Source organism: Lepisma saccharinum, unplaced genomic scaffold (assembly GCF_977018435.1).
Source record: "Lepisma saccharinum unplaced genomic scaffold, izLepSacc3.1 HAP1_SCAFFOLD_188, whole genome shotgun sequence".
Lineage (NCBI taxonomy): Eukaryota > Metazoa > Arthropoda > Insecta > Zygentoma > Lepismatidae > Lepisma > Lepisma saccharinum.
Window position 1 is genome coordinate 541,226 of NW_028142983.1, and position 22,939 is coordinate 564,164.

The window sequence follows — 22,939 nt, forward strand, 5'->3', positions numbered from 1 at the left end:
CCCTATCACTTTTTGTACAAAAGTTATGTAGGGTGGAGGCACTAGTTATGGACATCTTAAGGGAAATGTACCGTGCGTCCATTTCGATCTGCAGCCGAGAGATCGGGAGAAGCGTGGCGGGCGGCGCTGACGGAGAAGCCGACATTTGCGGCCTGTAATGCCCGCTTATTTTTATAGACATATGCAGACATTTATATAAATATTGCAAAACGATCACTAACCTGTGTTATAACACGCAAAAGTTCTTCTGTAATTCATCCAAGTTCTGCTCTTATATACACAAATAAATACGCTATAGAAACGATGTTAAGAGCCACAGATAAAAAAGCATTTTAATCATGGTTTTGATCAGTAACGTCCTGCTTAAGTTTATATCCTTGAAAGAGTTTCACTGCAGACGAAACCAATAAAAGTGAATGGTTTTCGTGAGCTTCCTCGCAATCCGAAATATCCGAGCTCGAGTTTTTTGTTCCTTCGCGACTAGATGAAGACAGAGTTGTAAATATAGTGGCGAGCAATGTAAACGAAGAGCGTGTTAATTTCGTACTGTGCGCAAGAGTGTTATTCTTGGTTACTTGCAGTTACTTGTTTGTGTTATTGTAGTGTGTATGTGTGACGTGTCAGTGAGACGATTGGAATGCCAGCCGCAAGATTCATGTTAGAACAAAGATTTTTTATGTATGACACGTACCTACGTGAAAACAAACTCGTGTCGAGACGTGTGTAGGTAATTTGTACAGAAATTCCCATGCGTTTCAACTCCACACAGAGATACAGTTAGATATCTTGTCCTTAAATTACGAGAAACTATCGTTAAATTTTGAAACACCTAAGCAAAAACGACGGATTCTAACCGAAGCAAAACTCGATGATATTGATGCAGCGTTAGAACGTTCTCCAAACAAACCTCTACGCCGTGTTTCACAAGAGGTGGGCGTGTCAAAATCATCGGCACATACAGTCACTAAGCTACTAAAATTAAAACCATACTCTTATAACACAGGTTAGTGCTCGTTTTGCAATATTTATATAAATGTCTGCATATGTCCATAAAAATAAGCGGGCATTTCAGGCCGCAAATGTCGGCATCTCCGTCAGTGCCACCCGCCACGCTTCTCGCGATCTCTCGGCTGCAGATCGAAATGGACGCACGGTACAATAGTATACAAATTTTAACATGATGATAATTTTACTGATAGCTTACAAAAATTATGATCACTGGTACAGAGTAAGTACATTATGACTAAGCATTAATAAATACAAAGAAGTTAGTCAGAAAAAAAGTTTTAAAAATATTAATCAAACGTGACACTATTCTTTAGTTATGGCCACTTAAATTCACTTATGGCCACTGATTTTCCCCGCTTAGGCCACCTTGTCTATGAACAAATAATGAAGTAATACAGACGAAACTCAATATGTTAAGGGTAAATAACATAGTTTTCAATGGATGAACGTAGTGTAAATGTAGTTGAACAACATAAATTAACATATCCAGACTTCTCCTGTCACTCCGTAGTAAACAAAAAAACAAAATGTCAGTTCGAAAAATGAAAGTAAGGAGAGAAAAAAGTTTTCACACATTAGATAGTAGCTTCATATCACAAGGAAATTATATGTCTAATGCCAGTTCACTGGCAATAATGTTATACAGAAAATTACTTTTTCCAGTGTGTTAACAGGACCAGGAATTTTTGTTATCAAGTGTCGCCCCTCTTGTATTAGGATAGGCTCCGGCAATTTTCCCATAATGTCATTCACATTTATTGTTGAAAAATAATTTTCTACATAATCAAAACATGTCTTCTGCACATTTGCAATCTTCAGGCACTGTATTTCATATTCACTTTTTTCAAAACCTTTAAAATAACAGCCACATACCAAAATATGGTGGAAAGAGGAGATTTTTACCCTTTGCAACTGAATTTAACGAGAATAAAATCTCCAGTTTTCAAATTTTCTGTTGAAGATAATGTACACTCCTCTAAGTCTTCGTCAGACTCTTCTGTAACATCAACAGAACTTCCAGTTTCCATCCAGTCTTTTTCAGATGAACTTGTGTCTTTTTTTGTCACAACGGAACTAGATGATTTGGACCGGCTTTGTTTTCTCTTTAGCTCCATGTTTGCTTTATGTTCTTGTTTCTGTTTTTCTTTCTCTTGTTTCTATCTCTCCTTTTGTTCATGATATTCAACCCATTTGTCACAGGTTACTACACTAGGAGTGAATTCCTTCTTCCTTCTGCTGGTTGATTGTTTTGGTTGTGGCCAAATGGCAACATCATTGAAAACTTATTGGTGTCACCTGGATGGTAGTTCTAGGAGTCAACTGCGATGCAGATGCCAATGGTTGCTGCACTGGAGTACTGTTATCAACACATGCATACATACATTAATAAACTGCAATAATTTTCTTCAGTGGCCATAATCAAAGAATCTTTGCAAACCTGCATCTAGTAATGGCCATGTGGTCTACACATACTGTTTTGTGGTTATTTCTATTTCAGGATACTTGCCTTGTAATCAAGGGGTCCCGGGTTCGATACCCGGTGGAGGCACATAGTGGTTCGGATCCCACTTTAAACTGTAGGTCCAGTCCCGATTAGCCTTACTGTGCACAAAGTGGACTTAAATCACCAAATCAACCAACCATATTTCAGGATATACATACTGCAATTCTAACATTTAAACTCACCTCTGAACAAATTATATGTTCCTGATATATATAACAACTGTGGAAAACATTATTGTAGCTCTCTCTTTTCTTACGAAAATGCATAAGAAATTCTACTATAACAAACAGCTTCTTCCTTACAACAAGCTTACTTCCTACAGGAACTACAAAGAGAAAACATGAATATCAAATTGGAAAGCTTATTTTACACTGATTTATGTAAGCTGTTCACTGATTGGCTTTAGATCACTTAGGTAGCTACCAATTGAATATGAACAGCAAAGTGGCCATAAGTAAGGTAGTGGCCAAAACTAATGCCTCCACCCTACATTCAAAAACTAGATTGACTGACTTTTCAAACACCTTCAAAAGAAATGGTCAATATGTGTCTTCTGCCACAACATGTAAAATTATTTAGCTAGTTCCAAATATGACATTACGAACCTCTAAACCCTTAACTGATACAACGAGTGAAATAGGTTAACCGTAATTGGTAAAAAGCCAAACTTTCCTGTTTTTTTCTTCAAGAAAGCTGGATTTTTATATAAAAAGAAGTCCATTTAAAAAGCAGGCTTTTTTGCAACTAACATACAAGGTACATTCAATATATAACCGGAAAAGTTGTATAAAAAATCGAAAATACCACCATGTTTGGTGTTTCTTTGTTATTTTGTTGTGGCATCCTAGAACTATTAACAGATAGGCCTGGCACGCCTGCCTTGCGAACGGGGTGCTGGGAATCAGTTAAACAAGATGGCAGCACCCTTGCAGGTATGCACCAACTTGGAGCAGGGAAGTGTCATTAGATTTCTGTTAGCTGAAGGGTTGTGTCGGATGGCAGTACAATATGGTGAAAGCTGTTTGAGTCGAACACAAGTGTACGAGTGGGCAGAGAAGTTCAAACAGGGTGTAACAAGTGTTCAAGGTTCACCACGTCCAGGATGCACTGTCTCTGCAGTCACGGAGAACAACATTGTGAGAGTTGACGAGTTGATACGGGAAAACAGGCATATTACCTTGAGTGAGATTGCATCAAAGAGTCGGATCAGCCCACCATATTGTTCATGACATACTGATGTTCAAGAAAGTTTATGCGAGGTGGGTTCCAAAACATTTGACACCAGAAATGAAAGACAGGTGAATGGATGTGTGCGGGGAGCTTTTGTGACAGTACAAGGCTGAAGGGGAGGCATTCAAGTTGACAGATTCCTGTTTGCAAAGTATGTATGTGTGCATCATTAGAGAAATTTCATATCTTGTAAAGTGAAAGTGGCCCCTTCCCGGTGCTGCTTACTAAGTCTGAAAGTATCCAGAACTCGCCAACACCCTGTTGTGTGCTGGACCAGTGGTTCCAGGTTTGAGTCATGGCACTCTCATGTGTTTTCCTTTGTGAGTGTCCCATCATCAATTTCATCTAGTCATCATTCATTGCCATCATAGAGATTACCTAAACATGCAGAAAAGTAATATGGAATTAGAGAAGTACAAAAGTTATGTTTTTGCTCAGTAAAAGTGCATTGCTCAGACATGCTAATTGGGATTGGACATACAGTTCAAACTGGGATATGAACTACTGTGCCTCCATTGGTGATTGAACCTGGATCCCTTTGATTATAAGGTAGCAGCAATACTTTATGCCATTGGGGGATCCTAATTCATATCCATGTAACATTCAATCAAAATTCCAGCCTTTTTCAAACATTAATACTCACAATTATAAGAAACTTTTGTCTCTACAGCCTAAATTACTTCTTAATCTTCCTCGTAGTAACATACTTATCTTGGTATTAAATGGTAAAAGTAAAGTAAAAAAAGTAAAAAGTAAAGTGTTCCCCTGTGCATAGCACCACGCCATGAAGGCGTATAGGGGGTGTGGGGGTAACGCCCCACACTTTCTTGATCCGGTCGTGAGTGGGGGTGATGTGATCAGCATCACGCCCCTGACCGCCTTTACCCCCCAGGGTTTCCCCCAGGTACCCATGTTATTCGACGCTGGGTAGGCGCCGGGGCCGCTTAAATGGAGTGTATGTAAAATGTAATAGAATGTAAAATGTAATAGGTGTACTTCTGCATATGTATTATCAATAGTAAGATTTTTTATTATCCTGAAACATCTAATAGTTTGATACTAACATTTGTTAACAAATTGTAAGAAGCACAAACACGTGAAAATGTGTTTTAAGTCCATTTTATGCTCAGATAGGCTAATCGAGATGGAACCTACAGTTTTAATACAGGTTTTCAAATCCATCAACAGGTTTTACAACCTCTTCCCCCATATTATATATAAAAATTATTATTAAATAGCTTATTTTCTTTTATTATTATATTTATTACATATATAATAAATATATACTTATTGAATATAGGAATATCCACAGTGCAGAAGACTAATAAGAGATCAGAGGAAGTCCAGAGACCTCTATTACAGAGTATTTTATTACTTATAATTCCATTAAATGGTGCTTGATACATGAAAACTGAAATTTTATGTCTTACAATAATTCCACAAATTTCCATCCCAACCTGGTACTCGACCTTCGCATGCAGTGAGGCATGATGGTATTGAGGCATTCCTTTCATGATTACCTAGGTAGTAACATACCTGAAAACGTGCTACTTTTAAAAGGGGGCGAAGTTCACATGCAAACGTATTGAGAAAATCCATATTTCTGATCAATGTGTTGCAATAAGAGTTGCCCGTGGCAGTGTTCTCGTTTACCATTTCATAATTTTTAGTATATTTTAACAAGAACGTCGCATACTAAAGAAAAATTACATTAATTAAAGAGTTATTTAAGGAAATAATTTAATGAGAGATTTAGTTGATTTTACTTCACTTTTCTACCATTTTTGGCTAATCGCGAAGGCAGTTGATGGGCAATATGGTATATTTAATTTTCTAAGTGCTATATTTTTCATATTTCAACATATAATACATTTATGCTTCTAAAATTGCTTACAAAAACTATTCTTTCACCTTTTACTGATATTTTCAAATCCGAGACTGCTATTTAGAGATTAAGTTTAAGAAATGAAACTATCAGTAATTTTAGAGCATTTCTAGGCTAAAGTTTTGCAATGAAGACTTTCAAATATAGTGCGTGGTTGGAGAGCGCCGAGGTGTCAAATATGGGGCAAGTCGCCACCCTATGCCAACAGCTTTAAAATTTGATATTTTCATTTGTAATTATCATAGCAGCTAGGTACCTGGTATTTCATTTGAATGAAATCAGTCTGAACTTTTCAGATCAATGGCCTCTCTTAGATGTTTCAGATTTGAGAGAAGAAACTAAGACCGAAGGTGAGAGGGGCGATCCTCCTCACTCATCCCTTCCCGAGAAGTCGAAAATATCGATAATGCCTCGAGCTTGCCACCTAAAACTAACCTCCAACGTAAAAATAAATCACTCGCGAACATAAGAATGAACGGTGTTACCTTTCTCTGAGGTCTAAAACTAAGCCATCAGCCCTGAACACGGCGCTTAAAAACAAACAGTAAATCTAAATGGCCAAGAAATAAACGTTCCTCCCTTCCCACGAGAGGAGATGGTTCATGCACTCCAAAGTTCACAGCGTTCAAACCTGATATGGCAGGGAAATGATGGTGTATCGGGACGATACTTGTCTGTCTCTAGTTGTCATTAAAAATTTTGATTCTTTACTACTATAATAAAATATTGAAAGAGTAGTAAGTATTATCAAGTCCCAATACCAATTGCATATATTCATTAGTTCTATTTTGGGTGTTTTTAACATCATTGTAGCTATTTATTAAGCCATCCTAGTTCATTTGGGAATTTTTTCCAGCAGTGTGTCTGCATGAAGCATCTCTTGGGCTTACCCAGCCTCTCATCAGTGAGTACCTTTGGAGTGACTGGAAGCAAAGGTGGTAACTTGGAGCCTTGTACTGACCACATCACTGTGAATGAGAAAATAATGTGTGCGTCCCTACTCCCCTACTCTGGATGCATCTTTATGACATGGTCAATACACAGGAAGAGCTTTCCTGCAGTTATTTTTGCACTAAATACTAACATTTATTTCAAGTATTATAACAATAAACATGTACTTGCAGCAACTAAACTGCATTCTGTTTATAATTCTTGGAGACACATACAATATGTCAAAACTTGTACTTCAAGATGTTTGTACAGTTACTGCAAATACTGTTCCAAGACTCTGGCTACACAGATTTAGGTTTTATTGCATTAAATAATTTGATATTTTATTTGTCTTATTTTATGTCCTATTCTCCCAGGGGGGAGAAGACCATGTAGATTTGTAATTAGGCCAATGGGGTGTAACCTCTGCCTGCCATCCTTGTTGTTGGGTTACATCTAAAACCTACTTAGATCACTATTCTCAGTGGAGAGGCACTTGTGAATGAGTAGATACTGAGATGGAACACTTGATTGGCCTACCAGACTCCTCCCACAGTGAACCATGTATTTCTAAACCAAATGGATTGTATACTGCACTTCAATTCTTGACGATAAAAGTAAACATAGATCTCAAAAACTTGGAACCTCAATAAATCAGAAAGATTTTCATCATTATTGCATTTTGGTTAAAAATTTAATTTACTATCATATCTATTTGTTTTCTAGGTAAAACGTTTTATGAAAGAGAGCAAGAACTATTTGATTCTGCATGTGCAGGGAATTCAGATTCTCTAGTTGATCTCTGGAAAACTCTTGCACATGCTGTGCTGAGACAATGTGCAGTGGATGAAGTGAGACGACAGAAGTAAGAAATATTACTTTTCTTTTTCTTTATTCACATCACACAATCTCAGAGTTTTGCTGATTTTTCAGAATTCATGCATTCTCCCATAAATCACCAATGTATTTTTAGTTGAGAGAAAGGTACCATTAAAGGGACTTGGTGAAAAACAAGCTGAAATTCCTACTACTTACACCCTATCCATCATGTATTGTCTCTTGAATTTTACCATTATCTGGCTTGTCTGCTGAAAATTAAAGGGAGCGGGGGGATATAGGAATTGAAGGTGTGTTTAAATGATTCCATAACAGCAATTTTCTCTGTACTGTATCAGGTTAAACGAGCTGTTCAGTAACTGAGTGCATTTGACAGTCAACTTGATCTGTCTTAAAGTTCCAGGTATGTCTCTTCATCAATTTCAGTTAATAACTATTTATCCCCATCATTGCAATTATCATAAAGAGGCAGAAAAATGATGTTGACATTTTTAGAATAATTGGTAGCAAGTCGTACCACTGCCACTGTTGTGCTTAGAGTAGGTGATGGCTATATTTACCAGTACTACATGATAGCAATTAACATGCAATTTCTTCTGTCTGTTTTTTTGATTTGTATACATATGAAGGTATATAAATGACGAACGACTTCTGAAAATCTTGCGTAATTTTCTATATTTTCAAAATTGGGGATGGGCATTACATTACGTGTCTTCAAAGACTGGTCTTTTGTTGTGCTTCTCTGCATCCATAGAACCAATGCCAGAAGCGAAATTCTGGTGTACCACTGCTATATTCTGAAGTTTTTGTTCACTTGGGTATATCGTGGTGGCCACAGGGGCATGCCAAACACCATTTTTTTAAAAAAATATAATTAATTTTCTTCTTCCTTTAACTTTCATTATTCAGAGGTTCAATGTATAAATTTCATCTCTGCTAAAAGCCCTGTCATTCTGGAAAAAAAGAAAACTATTTCAGTCCTCTAATACAGTTCTTGAGTTTCAATTTTTTTTGTAATTTGCACCAAGTTTGAAATGCATTAGCTTGAAAAGTTCCCATTTGAAGTGGCTTTAAAAGCACATGCTAGAAGTTAAATTAGAAAATTACAAAAACAATCTAAGGGATGGGGAGATGCTCTATCAATCACAGTATCAGCTGATATGGACATTAGTGGTTTATCGGGAATATGTAGATTGGCTCTAACTTGGTGCTAAATCCTGCAATATTATTATTATTATTTAAATATATAATTCATGCATTCTGGTTTTGAAAAATAAATGTCAAAATCAGAAATTTGTTTTCTAAAGGGCAAACGTTTTAACACAATCTGGCTACATTAAAGAGGCATATAATCAAATCAGGCTTCATGAGCATTTACAATTTATAGTGAATTAGTAGAATTAAGTTATTAGTAAATTTTATATTGGTACTTTATCAATATAGTCAAATGTTTCAGATCAGTTTATTTGTGATAAATATCAATGTAATCTTTAAGATCCAGAAAAGTATCTTTAAATATGAAAGTTCACAATTGTTTAATCAGGTAAATCAAAATGCACCAAAACTTGCTATGGTACTCCAATATTCTTTCTCCACGGGAGGTGCATTGCAAACTGTCTTGGATCCCTCGCTCTATGAATTAGACTCAAAAGAAATTGAGCCCTATAATGAGGAAATTTAAAACAATTTTTGAGCCAAGAATAAATATATTGAATGTAGGCATGTCTCTTGATTCTATAAACAGTTCGATGTATATATGCATCAGTATATTCTCAAGATCCTTCACATTTACGCTATAAGTCACTTTCTTAAAAATAAAAAAAAAAGTCTGACTCACAGCACTTTGCCGATCAACACAACAGCTGTTTCCTTTATCACTAGACCTTTAACTGTCATCTGTTGACAGTTGAATGAATCTCTGATTTTCTTCACATTCTCTGTTAACAGATTGACTTATATACAGTGTGTCCATAGTCATGGTGCACTTTTGACATGTCACAGGTCTATCTTGTTTTGTTGCTTTCCTGTGACTGGTCAAAAGTGCGCCATGACTTTACGGACACGCTGTAGATCTGGTTTCTGTGTCTGTCTTTTTTTAAAAAAAAAGTGACTTACACCACTGTAACTTTAACCCATCCATATTTAGAAATTCTTTGCAATTGTTCATGTTAACACAGTTGACATTTTATGCACTTTAACATATAACACGTGTTCCTTTGATGGTACACTTCTGTTCAGAGAAAGTGGCACATTCGTTTGAGTTGAAGTCCAGCTTCGTAGGCGATCATGTCTGGCAGTACAGCCAAAGTAAGTGTTCGGAAAGCAGCAGTGTTGCTTACTATCAATCATTTTAACCACATGCAGGGAATTTTGTCTCTCTCAGACTTCAACTCAAACGAGTGTGCCACTTTCTCTGAACAGAAGTGTACAACTGTCTGCTAGATAATTTGATTTGATTTGATTTATTTTACTTCGCTTCTTGTGCCACTTTTGGCTAATTTGCAAAGATGGGGATGAGTGATGATATGATGAAATTGATGAATAGACATCACAAACATCCATGCCCAAGCCAGGATTAGAACCCGGGACACCTGGCATCGTAGCGCGATGTGCTAACCACTCCGCCATGGGGGCCAGCTGTCTGCTAGATAAGTAGACTTAACAAGATGTTTTTGGAATGTCACCTGTTGTTTAAAAAAGAAATGTGCTGTTTTAAATATTAAATAGTGAATAGAAACATACTTTCCAACACAAGGTGCAAGACTGAATAAAAGAGAAACTTTTCAATACAGTGGTTGGTTGGTACCCACCCACATGAGTTTGATTGGTTATGTACCTACTGCATGCTATATCACGTCTATCAGTTGTGCTGATCTGGGACCCTGCTCTGAGCTATTGTATGCATCAAACTTTCCAAATAATAAATATATAATTCATGCACTCTGGTTTTGAAAAATAAAATGTCAAAATCAGAAATTTGTTTTCTAGGGCAAACCTTTTAACACAATCTGGTTACATTAAAAAGGCAAATAATCTAATCAGGCTTCATGGGTATTTACAATTTATAATGAATTAGTAGAATATAAGTTATTAGTAAATTTTATATTGGTACTTTATCAATATAGCCAAATGTTTCAGATCAGTTTATCAAGCAACTGAGGGAAGGTTATTTTTTCTCACTCCTGTCTGCAATCTTTCCAAAGGCCATTTACAGTAGGCATATGATGTACTCTTCGCAACACTTTATTTGTCCACCCTGAAAAAATTCAAAGTCCTTACTTCGTAAATTTGGCAACATAGCACTTCAAAGCCAACAAATAGTATCCAACTTTGCAACAGTTTTTCTTTCTAAATGAAAAAGGTCTTGTGAACTTTTTTCATTCTTTCACATTCCATGAAATTAGAAACCCTAATCCAGTAATACAATTCATAATTAAACAAAATCGTAAATTGGAAATACGAATGTTGTCTGTAGATTCCTTCCAGGTATCACCATGAAACAAAACTAGCACCTCGGGGGATGATGCCATATTGAATACCTTACCATAGGGCTGGAACTACGGATACAGCAACAAATTTGCATATCATACAAGTCCTTTAATTCACTTAGCATTATACAGTAATTAAATACGTTTGCACACTGATAAGATACACTAAAGCCCACATCCGATAGTCTAGCTGAAAAATGTTCTTCCCGTTGCTGCGAGCCGACTTGCACCATGCCGCTGTGTTAGAATATCATGCTCCCAGAATTCCGCGTTCTTGCAAGAAGCTCCCAGCGGGAGTAAAATAAAAGCAAATGAGGAGCTGAAAGCAATACTATTTACAATCTTCAACAAATGTTGAATTTCATTACGATTCTTTGTTTTGAAATTGAAGATAGGGGAATTTATGTGCCATTTGAAATGCTGAACTGGTTTTCCTCCACCTGGAGAGAATTCCCATCACATTTGAATGCAATGAGGCAAATTTTTTTATGATTTTAGGTGAAATTACAGTAAAAATACCTTGCACAATACCGGACAATTCTGCAAAGTGCATCTTTTCCTTGATTTGTGGCGAAAAATGATTGAGAACTCCGAGACAATGTTCTTTCAACTGAGATCAACTTGTTTTACAGAATTAACGTTAGTAATCTCCTGGAGCAGTTGGTTAGACAGTTGTCTTGTTATACTTTTTTGCCAAGAACGAAACATCATAGGTTTAAATCCTACTTTATTCTTATTCTTTTTTTTTATTGTTATTTACCGAGTATGAAGTGTTGTAATAATGTAATATAAGAATAAGATTATATTAAATTACTGTAAATATTCATGTGATGCATACCTCTTGCTCATTTTATTGATTTTTCAGTGATTGGCAGGATTTTTGGCAAGACCTTTCTTTTCATTCATTGCTGTAATCAATGTTTTGATATCCGTTGGAGGCTCATAGCACAGTGGTTCGGATTTCTGTTTAAACTGTAGGTCGTCTCGATTAACCTATATGTGCATATAGTAGGCTTAAAACAACAATACAAATAAACACACACACACGATGTTCTTTGTTTGTGCTCTTCACTGCGGACCTAAAACATACGTCAGATTTTCCATGATACAACCAAAAATTTTATGCTATACTCAAAGTTTGAAATTACCCACCTCAGACTTTGCAAGGGATGTTTCTGTACATTTCAAGTTACATTTTCGTTACTGTGATTAAAATGTCATCCGGAAATGCTGGACATAAATTGCATAAATATCCAAATTCCAAGAAATGTAGATAAACATTCTCGTCCAAGGCTGCTTTCTTTCCGAAAAAGTTTCCACATAGAAGTAGATTTGAACCCATGACCTTCCATTCGTTAAGCAAACACCACACCTCTCACATTATTGTAAGCATTCAGTTTGAGAGATGAAGACATACACATTTCTGTAGAGGTGTAGTGTAGTGTGAAGGGAAAGTTTTAGGTGGGGAATATTTGCTGAGCCTTTTGGATAACGGGACAATGCTTGTATCATTAAAAATTGTGACTAGAACTCGGAAGTTGATGACCTAAAAAATGTCAAAAAAATGATCTATAGAAATGGTAAAAAATTACCCGAAAATAATTTTCGCTCTGATAGTGAAAGCTTATTTTCTTCATAGATTACAAGAGTAGTTGAATAATTTGATAAGCCGGTTGTTTGGTGGTTTAAACTACTGAAGCAATTAAGTGCTAATGTAGTTTCTTTTATTCTTATTTCAAGGTTACATAAAATACACAACAAAGTTTTTCTGTATAAATCATTCATCTCCTTTCAGAATGGGCCTTCTACGGTACTGTAGTTAGCCAGCATCCGAAATACAGCTGTGTTACAAGAGTATAATTTCACTTAAAATTGTGACTAATTTTGCTTTAAAACCACAAATTAAAGCGACAATAGTGTCAAGCAAAAGAACCTGAAAGTAGGCTTCACACAAAGTATTTAGACCACTGCCAAACATTTCAGTTAAGAATACCATTGTGCTTTTCCATTGACCGTATTTTCATTTCATGGTGAATTTGCTAAAAGGACCATGCCAGGAAATTTAAATATGTAAGTTTTGATAGTAAATGCATTTATAAATCATGAAACAACAGGGGAGGAGAAAAATAAACCTAAAAAATAAAGGAAAATGCAACACAAACTGCTAAAAATACTGAAAAATAACCTAAAATCCAAAAAAGGCCGGAAAAAAAAAATGCAAAATTAGAAGTGTTTTCTGGTTTTAACGGAAGGTAAATAGACATGGTATCAGGTTTATCATTGTTTTTAAGGCTCAGAAAAAAAATTGATCTTTCATGAACTTCGAGACCATAATTACTAATTATAATCTTTAAAAAAGTAGGAGGGAAGGAGGTGGCTTACGTAAATTTTCCTGCCTCAGGGATCGTATCATATCTCCACTTTATAATACAGAAAAAAAATCAGGTTCATACAGTCCCTACCAGAAGACCACCAACTTTTTTCATATAAATGAATCCTGACCGAAAGTTTTTGGTACAAATATGGAGTGAAATTGTATGGAAGTAATATCGTAGCATTCCATCATGAATGCGGGGATCTTAAATAGGGATGTAACTTGCCCTCCCAATTAATACAGTTATGGTAGATACAGCCCTGAAAGGGCAGGTACAAATATCTAAATGAACATTAATATAAACTCATGGTTAGGTTTTATACTGAACTGAGCAATGTGAATGGCAGATGAGAGAGGAGGATAGCTTACCCTGATCGGTTTAGGAAATAGACCAATAGCTCCTGCTTCTTCGACTATTTAAACCTATGCTTGGCCTCCCGTCACCTCTAGCCAAAGGCCAGTGTTCTTACCATTTCCTGTAAAAGTTTTATGGTACACATTTCTAAGCAGGCTCTGGCAAGGTCTGCCAGGGTCAATATTTCTTAAACCGAGCGAATATGCTAGGATTTCCCTCTTGCAAAACAATTTCCCGAATTGAAATTGTAATCATTAAAATGTTAAAGTGAACCTTCTGCCATTCACCAAAATTTAAAAGGTATTTTATTACATGAAAAAAAGGTTACATAAAATAAAATAATAATGTCGAAAACCCTCACCTAAAAATTAAAATTGGTTGAACAAAATTGAAGCTCAAAGCTTGACTGCAGAAATAAAGTCTTTTGTTTTCATTATCCACACGCTGGGAGAGTCTTTCGTAATGAGAAATGCTGACGTTTGATCAACATGTGATAGCAAGTGTTGTTCGCAGGCCCGAGGAGTCAGCTGACAGTTCAACACATTGTATCGTAACTCGAGACATGGTAATGGCTTCTGCGTTTCACATAACAACACGGAGAGATGAATACTGGCATCTGAACAGGTGCTAACTAAGCGCCGAACGTAATCCGTGAGAAACCTTGAGGCGTTATGTTCGAGGTCTTCCCCCTTGTTAGGACGAAAGTTCAAGAGGCGAGAGAAAATGACCGTGGTAAACACCAATCTCCACTTGGATTGCACAGCATTGATGCGGACGCACTGAAGCCAATAAAATAAACAACACACTCAGTATTGGCTACCCACAACCTCACGAAGATAATAAAATAGTTGAAGATTATATTTTCACGTGCCATTGACGTTCGTAGCACACTATGTTTAGGATATCGGGAAACATATGAGTTTTTGTTGCAATACATGCGAAGTCAGAAGGCAGAGCAATCCAGACACACGCGAACCCCGGAGTCCTGGGGTACGATGCACTGTTCCGGGAGAGGCACAGTCCTGGGCCGAACACAATTGCACTGGGGGACCGGGTTCGAAGCTCTGTGTGGAAAGTTCAGGAATACAGTTCAGTAGATGAAAAGCACGTTGGCAGTGGGGCGGGCGAACACAGAGCAATCCAAGAAAAAACAGTTCAAGTAGTGTTAGCAGGCCCCAAAATATGCGATGTCCAATGGCGGTCACTGGGGGGTGGGGGTGGGGGGTATGACATGCCCCCGAAAGTTCAAAGCACACGCCATTCCATATTTCCGGCACACATCTTATGCTGACACTGGAGAGAGAGAAAAATGTTGCTGGTTGCATACGAGAATGGAACTGTACGTTGCCATTGCATACAGTATGCAAAGTATCCAGGGGTTGCGACGCCTCAGCCATTCCAAGAAGGGGAATACTAAACATGGCCACTGCTGGGGTGAAACTGTGCAAAGGTGGCCTGGCAGGTTGCATATCCACAGGGGTGGTGTCTCAACACATTTGGGTCTTTGACTGTACCTGGAAAGTTCCAATATGTCGTTAAGATACACTGCCTGGCAGGACAGAGCAAAAAGGGAAGATGGACATGAAAGATGGTGATGTTTCTTCTAAAGGGGGTCAGAGCTGTGTTGGGGGGAGGTTTGCTCTGTAAATCTACGTGTGGTCTGATGTTTAGTATGTTCCGTTTCTAGGTTGGCACTTGAGGTAGGATGTTTGTAGCTGCTATCCCAATTGATGAGAGGTAATTGGGAACAGGGGCAGAGACGACCACAGGGCTAGGTCATTCGTTGTCCTTTTCTGGTGGATTCTGGACTAGCCTCAAAGCGATGTAGGGACAGATCCTGGATTTCTGGATTCCTTGGACTAGAGAACCACCGGCTAGAGTAACTGATATCCATGGAGAGGCTGAGTGCTTCTTGATCCAGTATGAAAGGAGACTGTTCCTTGTGTAGCCAACTTTCAGGAGCACTTTGTGCGATGCTGCCATAACTGATGTAGACTTCCGAACAGGGTAAAGGAAACATAGGTAAAGAAGCGTTAAAATGCATTACTCAGTCAGAAATATTTATGTAAAGGGGGTATAAAATTATTGTCATTTTATAGACACGTGAAAACCATGAGTAAAATAAAATGAAATAAACTACCCAATAACTGAAATAGATTATAAAACAGAATTGAAATGAGGAAAAATAAAATAAAAAGGCGGAAAGTGTACTTTGTTGCCTTAACCTTGTAACACTAGTAATATGAAAATATGACATCTTGAGAGTTAATATAAGTTGACTAAATTATATAGCCCCTGGCTTCTCCCAAGAATATAGAAGAATGTGTCAATAAAACTTAAGTGATTATATGGCACTAAATACCCTTTGTTGGCATGTGATCAATATACAATAAAAGGAAGGGCAATAAGAAAATAAACGAAAATATCTGGGATTAAATATTGATAAATATAGAGAATAAAATATGGGTGTTATAACATATAACCCGTGGTATCAGAACAGTAACCCAACAAAATCCATTAACGTCATGCCAGAAAAGTCGAAGCATTGTAAAAATTAGGAACTGACGGGAAAAAATAATGACCCAAAATTTGGTAACATCACAGCTGTTAAAGTGAACCAAGCCAAGAAAGCAAGTTCTGGATCCTTCAGATATAGTAAATAGTAGATGACATAGCTCCAATGAAATAAGAGTCAATATTGACTAAATATACATAATAAAAATGGATTAATAAAACAATAGCAACATAGTGACGCATTTTTAACTCTCACTAGTCAAGGTTGGTTTGCGCCTGCATACTCCTGAAGAATTGCATAAATAAACAGTTAAAATGAAGTTCCAAATGAGTAATAAAATAACAGTAATGCGAAAATGTGACAAAAATATTTCATGAAATTTTGGTTCATTCACGATTGACTGATTTAATTTTTCCATGGCCAGGCGAAAGGTCAGTCCAATCAGTCAGAATTACATTTGAAAAATTCACGGAGGTATTAAAAAGGGGAAAAATTGCACGGAGAGCTATTTCTGTATCTAAAGCCCTATGAGTACGGATAATTTCATCATCAAAAATCAATTGATCAAAATTCTTATAATTACAGAAAAAAAGATGTACCTTCAGACACTGTTATTGTACTGTGTGTATTTAAATTGCCATTTATAGTTTGCGAAAGGAGGAATTTTCCTGTGCTGGAGACTATCACTCCTGTTCGGACTTTTGTGAGGTGGCCCCCGACGTTGGATTTTATTTCTTTGGAACAGGAAATAGTGGAATTATAAAAGAGAATATTTGTTAAGCATTTGATATTTTCGTGAATTGAGAGCTCTGTATGAATACAAACGTGAATAAAGGAATTGAATTTACAATGACTATCAATAATTTCTACGATTTGAGTTTGACCATTATGTTCCATTTTATATGATAATTGGGGAACCTTAACCCGGAACCATTTATTATCAACAAAAGTGCCCACGATGATAGTCCTAAAAATGGGAGAAATAGCGTTGAGGTAAATTTGAAGTTTCTAACAAAATATAAAAGGAATTAGTGGATAAATCATAATTGACAAGGTATACATTGGTCAGGGCGTAAAAGAGACCATTATCTGTCTGGTACAGGGTGTCCTTAAAGTCAGAAGGAAGACTCAGAAAAACATGGAGCCAATCTGAAGAAATCATATGGTAAGATAATTTATTCATTGATAGATCGGCGATCATAAAATTGATGCGGGTAAACAATTCTGATGCACGCAGGAGTGCCATTAGATGTTTTTCCTCCATATAGATAGTACAAAATGTTGCTACTAAATCCACTTTAAGAGCAATAAGAGAAAGTTTGAATATTACCAAAATGTTATTAACTCGGAAAGCCTGGATTTCGTCTTTTTTCATTTCCGTCAATTCTGCCTGAATCTGATCTTGATTATGTTTTAGAGCTTGAACAGTGGAGCTAAGGTGATGAATTGAAAAGGAATTGTAAATTAAGAGGCCTGCCGAAAATAAATTCATCAAATTAAAGAAAATTGATCTTTTCCCCTCCGGTGCTCCCAGACACATTTTTCCACACCCCATGGCAGTTCGGCCGGCTATCGCTGGTTTTAAAACGACAAAGGATATAAAGTGAAGTTTCATGCAGTTATGTTTGAATACGATCATGGGTTAACACAGCCTGAGTGGTTATCGGTCCGAATCGGTCAATATAAATATTGGGGGTGGTATATATGTAATCGGAACTGTGAACCATAAGACCTTGTTGTTCGTGAAATAAACCCAACCGACTTACAAAAATATCCTCATTTTCATTTGCAACTGTATATTGAATATTTAGATGGCATCAGTGCTGCTGCTGCCAAGGATGTGGCCATGGCTTGTAATGTCAGAAATAGGTATCATTCTCGTCGTTGCAAGCCCTATCAAGCGCTGTCTCAGCTCATGGACGAAAAAATTGAACTCTTAATTTGGGTGTCAGGATTACGGTATCACTCTGCTGTGAATGAAGTGTTTTAAATATGTAAATTGTGATCATGGTATGTTATATTTGTAAATGTGGGAAAAGCAAAAATAAAATGTAAAAAGGAGGGTGGAGAAGAATTTGAGAAAGAAAAAATGATAAAAAAATAATAATTAAAGAAAAATCATTTGAAAATATCTTAAAGCAAACCACAAACATCGCAAGGTGTGACCCTAGGAGGTTGCCTTGGCCGGTCTGAAAACTGTCGGCAAAAATGGTGTGTGGGGGCACATGTGTCACCCCTAGGTAAAATGTAAATTCTAAGGTGAAACTAATCTGGGTTAATCGTGAATATGAAGAAAATAAGTATTTAGAAAACATTTCTTCGCTATCCTTGAAGTAAATTTACGGATCTGAGAACAAAAGGAAAGAAAATATCCAAATTTTAAGGCAGTACGTTAAACAGAAAAGAGGAAAAGACTACTCTACGTCATGCTATAGCCTGCCGTGTATTTTCTTTTCACTTAGCATAAATGCACGTAAAATATTACACTTGACCCATGACAACTGTAGGTGTCTAGATCCAGTCTTTTTGAGTTTTTAGCCTAACAGGTTAAACGAAAAATAATACTGCTCTTTGTGGTCATCTTGTGGATTCAAAACATATAAACGGAACCATAAACGAAACATAATGACGCCGGACCGGGAAAAGAAAGTATAGAATTTGGCATGGGCAGTCACAATTAGCCGGGTTTATGTTATGCGACGGTTTCCTGACCCCTAAAAATAACCTGTGAAACACGTTCCTTTCGTATGATAGGCTTGCAACTAGTTTCTGTGATGTGTGGGAGATTTAAATATAGGCACAATTACACGCAATTAAACTGTAAGAAATAATTAATTTCATTCATGAAACTTTTACAATTCTGAAGGAACGAAATCACATAAATAGGTGCCCTTGAGGAGGCTCTTATTAACACCTCGGTTTGAGGCTAGAAATTCAGTGTCGAAGCCACATGAGTCTAATGTCCAACTGCTTTATGTTAACTTACCGAAAACACCATTAAAAACATGTTGACGTTTACGAAAACATCCACTTTCGTATGTTCCAAGCACATTTTCTCGACAAGTCGTGAAAAATATTATTGTTTTGAAAACTGTTCGATATTACGCAAGGCATTGCAAATAAAATGACGAATAAACTCCTCGTAAATTTGCTTCTTTCTGCACAAGCTTAATGGTGAATTCCTCCAGGTGGAGAAGAACTCTATTCAGTGTTTCAAACCCCTCTGATTTCAAGTCGAGCAAGCAGTCATAAATATTCCTCAAAGTTATTTATCAAATTTATTATTTCTGTTTGATTGTGTATTATAATAGCAGGTTATAGTTTTTAAGTTCATGGAATGTAAGAAGTTGAAAACCTCTCACTGCAGCAATTTTCGTCTAGTGGAGGAACCAACTCGAAGTTGGCTACTCTCAGCTGGCTCTGAAGCGCAATGTTGCTAAGTTAACGAATTCTGGACTCTAAAATTATTTCGGGGCGGTCAAGTAAGAAGTTGCAAAGAATACACACATGTGCCATTCGGGAAGTAGAAAATCCAAATCAATTGGATTAGCAAAATGTGAACAGTCAAACCAACTTGTGCACATTCCAACATTAGACTTTACATACTTGCTATTGCTAACTGCAACAGTTGAAATATTGTGTTATAACTAAACATATGCCAGAAATACAAATAAATACCAGTACACAAATTTATTTCTATTCGTAATTAGTTTAGAAGATAAAGTAGGCACTTTTTTAACATCCTGTGATAAATTAGAAATATGTGAAAATTGTGATGAAACCTTTGTTTTTGACATTTCACACCAATGTTCTACCACTGAGTTAAAGTCTGATCCCTACCATTTACAACTTTAGATTTCTCTACAAACTCTTTAGGTCAATTCCAATTATAGTTCAACTTTTTCTGTTGATATTGTACACCCTTGGATATGTGAACTAAATTCCTACTTTCAATTGTTAACAACTTAATGAAATGTTTTGTTTCTCTTGCAGAATTTGTGATATAGAAGATTTCACTGCTCTACAGGTTAGAAGGCAAATGAGAAATCTGTTGTAGTGTCTTATATTTCTGCAAGTGCTGAGCCAGAGCTGATATGTATATAAACTCTTAGTACGCTCATTCCAGAAAGTATCAGTTGGAGTTTTAAATGGAGATTGAATTGGTTATGATATGGTGAAACATGCATGTGCAAGTTTTCTGACATTTGAGTGGATAATGATCTCATCTCTTAAATATTAAATAATGTTGTAGCTGTGTATTTCTGTTGTGTTAAGTTTTTCTTGTAACGACTGACTGACTAGTCTGTTGGACTGAATTGTGAATTTTTTGTAGGGTACCTTCAGATAGTAATGGGATTCAGTCATCGCAAGTGGTGATGTTTCACAAATTTATTTTTCATATCACCAGGCTACATTGCCTATTATGTACTGGATTTTATCTACTCCTACCCTAACTCTCAAGTAATAAAACACAAGAACCACTCTGTATATAATTCTGGTAGAATAGATCATTCATTTACATGAGTATGCCAAAATGGACAAACTATCAATTTCATATTTCTGTATTGGCTTAGCATATAATTCATGCATATAAATTCACTGTTGTTTTATTTTTGTTGCTGGACTTTATTATTGTATTGTATTTACCATATATTGAATTTATATTGAAAATTATATGTTAAACATATTCAAAACATAAAGTGAAGAAGTATCCCAAAGAAAAATGTAAATGGAAAAAATATGTATTCAAATGTGATGTATTATAATATTTGAAAGTTAATTGTAGTATTGTTACTGACCTTTTTAAAATTGTGTATTTGTTCTGTGGGGTTAACTCCAAGGAAATCCAATGATAGGGAAAGAAAATGAATGTGCATTAAAGTAAAAACTCCATTGGTTAAATGCATTATGAGTAGTAAAAAGTGATAATAGCTCTCAATTGGCAGTTACAACAAACCTATTTGTGAAGCAATGAACTACGGAATGAAGAAAAAAGAGAAATAGGACAATTTCTGTGGACTTTTGGTAGGAATTACTTGTCAGAAACAATGCAAACAACAACCATGTTTGGCACATTTATGCCATGCTACTAGTTCATAAGATTGAAATAATTGCTGCAATAGCCTTATTCATGTTTTCCTTGAGGTGGACCAATTCTGAGATCTTGCAATGTGTCTTAGTATGACTACACAAGCAATTTTAACGAAATACGACTCTTGTGAACCAAGAGAGAGAGGTCCATTTTGTCTGATCAACCATCCTGAAAATATACCATTTCCATTTACTCAGCTTGGGAAAATGAAATATTCTTATGCTTCTTTATATTATTTGTCGATAAAAACAAACTACATGCAAATCTTGTGAGATTCGCACATATGCTTATAAGAGAATTTTGCAGTTTATTGTAAATGGACTTGATGCAGGAATAAGCAAATCAGGATGGATTGTAAAGTTCATGGTGCAATATAAACCTCTGAAATGAGCATGCACTTGGAATCAAAACTGGGTACCTATGCTAAACTACAAGGTTTTTTTCTGTTTTCTTTTTTTGATGGGGTAGTTTCTAAATGTGTTTGTGTCTTATGTGTAGTTCTCAAAATATTTGTCAATGTTGAAGTTCACTACATGCCCAGATAGACTAATTAGAAATTGAGTCTATGATTTTTAGAGGAATCCAAAAGACTGTAGACCTAGGAAGCAATTAAACCTGGGATACTTTGAATACAACACAATGACATAACCCATCATGCTTTAGAGGAGGCTTTTATATGTCATGACCACATTTTATGTACACTTTTCCAAATGTTATCTGACTGTTCTGAAAGATTTCTAAGTCCGGAAATCGTTAATTTGGCAACATAGCTCTTGAGAACCAGCAGAGAGTAGCCAACTTTACTATAGGTTCCTTTACTAGACGAGAAACACTGAGGTATAAAATTGTTTGTTTTCTAAAATAAATTCTAAAATAAACTTGTTTATTTTAGAATTTAGAATTTTAGGGAATACTTGCTTTTCGGCATGTTAAAATTGTAATCAGAGGAACTTTTGCAAGGTTGGAAACACTGCACTCGCTAGTGGTCCACCTGGAAGAAATCTCTGTCAAGTTTTAACACAAAGGGGCGTAATTATGAGTAGTTTATGCAAAATAAATAAAACAATACTTTGCAAACTTCTCTGTAATGAGCGAAAATTAATAATTCTCTGAATTTTCAGCGAAATCATAAACAGGTTTCAAGACGTTTGCTACCGGCGATGTTGTAGAGTATTTAGTAAAGTAGGATATCCTTTTTCTTAGAAATTAAAGGTTGCAGGTTCAAATCCCAAATTCTACATTTTTTTTGTAAGTATGGCATTGAGCATGGTGTTTCGTAATTAAGTTGAATAAATTTGTTTCAGAATTTTCACAATAATTAATTCGGTGTAGAATTCGACGAATGTTTCCATTTTTTTTTTTGGCACTAAGGTATACAATTCAGAAATGAGAATTATTTCAAAGCACTAACTTTCCACTCAATCTGCCGGCCCTCGTGGCGGAGTGGTTAGCACATCGTGCTACAACGCCAGTGGTCCCGGGTTCGAATCCTGGCCTGGGCATGGATATTTGTGGGTGTCCATTCATCAATTTCATCATACCTATCATCACTCATCCCCATCTTCGCAAATGAGCCAAAAGTGGCACAAGAAGCGAAGTAAAATAAAGCAAATCAATCAATTTCCACTCAATATAGGCATGATCTAAAAAGTCTGCAATTATTTTCAAACTAATTTAGAAAATATATTCTTAATTATTATTGCCATTCACTCTAAGCAATT

The 22,939-nt window shown here is 36.3% G+C and overlaps 1 protein-coding gene across 1 annotated transcript in view; it reads left to right on the top strand.

Annotated features, from left to right (window-relative positions):
• LOC145982483 (uncharacterized) overlaps nucleotides 1-20,743 on the top strand; it is a 72,754-nt gene extending 52,011 nt beyond the window's left edge. The window contains exons 5-6 of the mRNA XM_083115941.1: nucleotides 7,284-7,422; nucleotides 20,120-20,743. Coding sequence (XP_082972067.1) covers nucleotides 7,284-7,422; nucleotides 20,120-20,183 — 203 coding nt within the window. The 3' untranslated portion in view covers nucleotides 20,184-20,743. The remainder of the gene's footprint in view (nucleotides 1-7,283; nucleotides 7,423-20,119) is intronic.
• The last annotated feature ends 2,196 nt before the right edge of the window (nucleotides 20,744-22,939 follow it).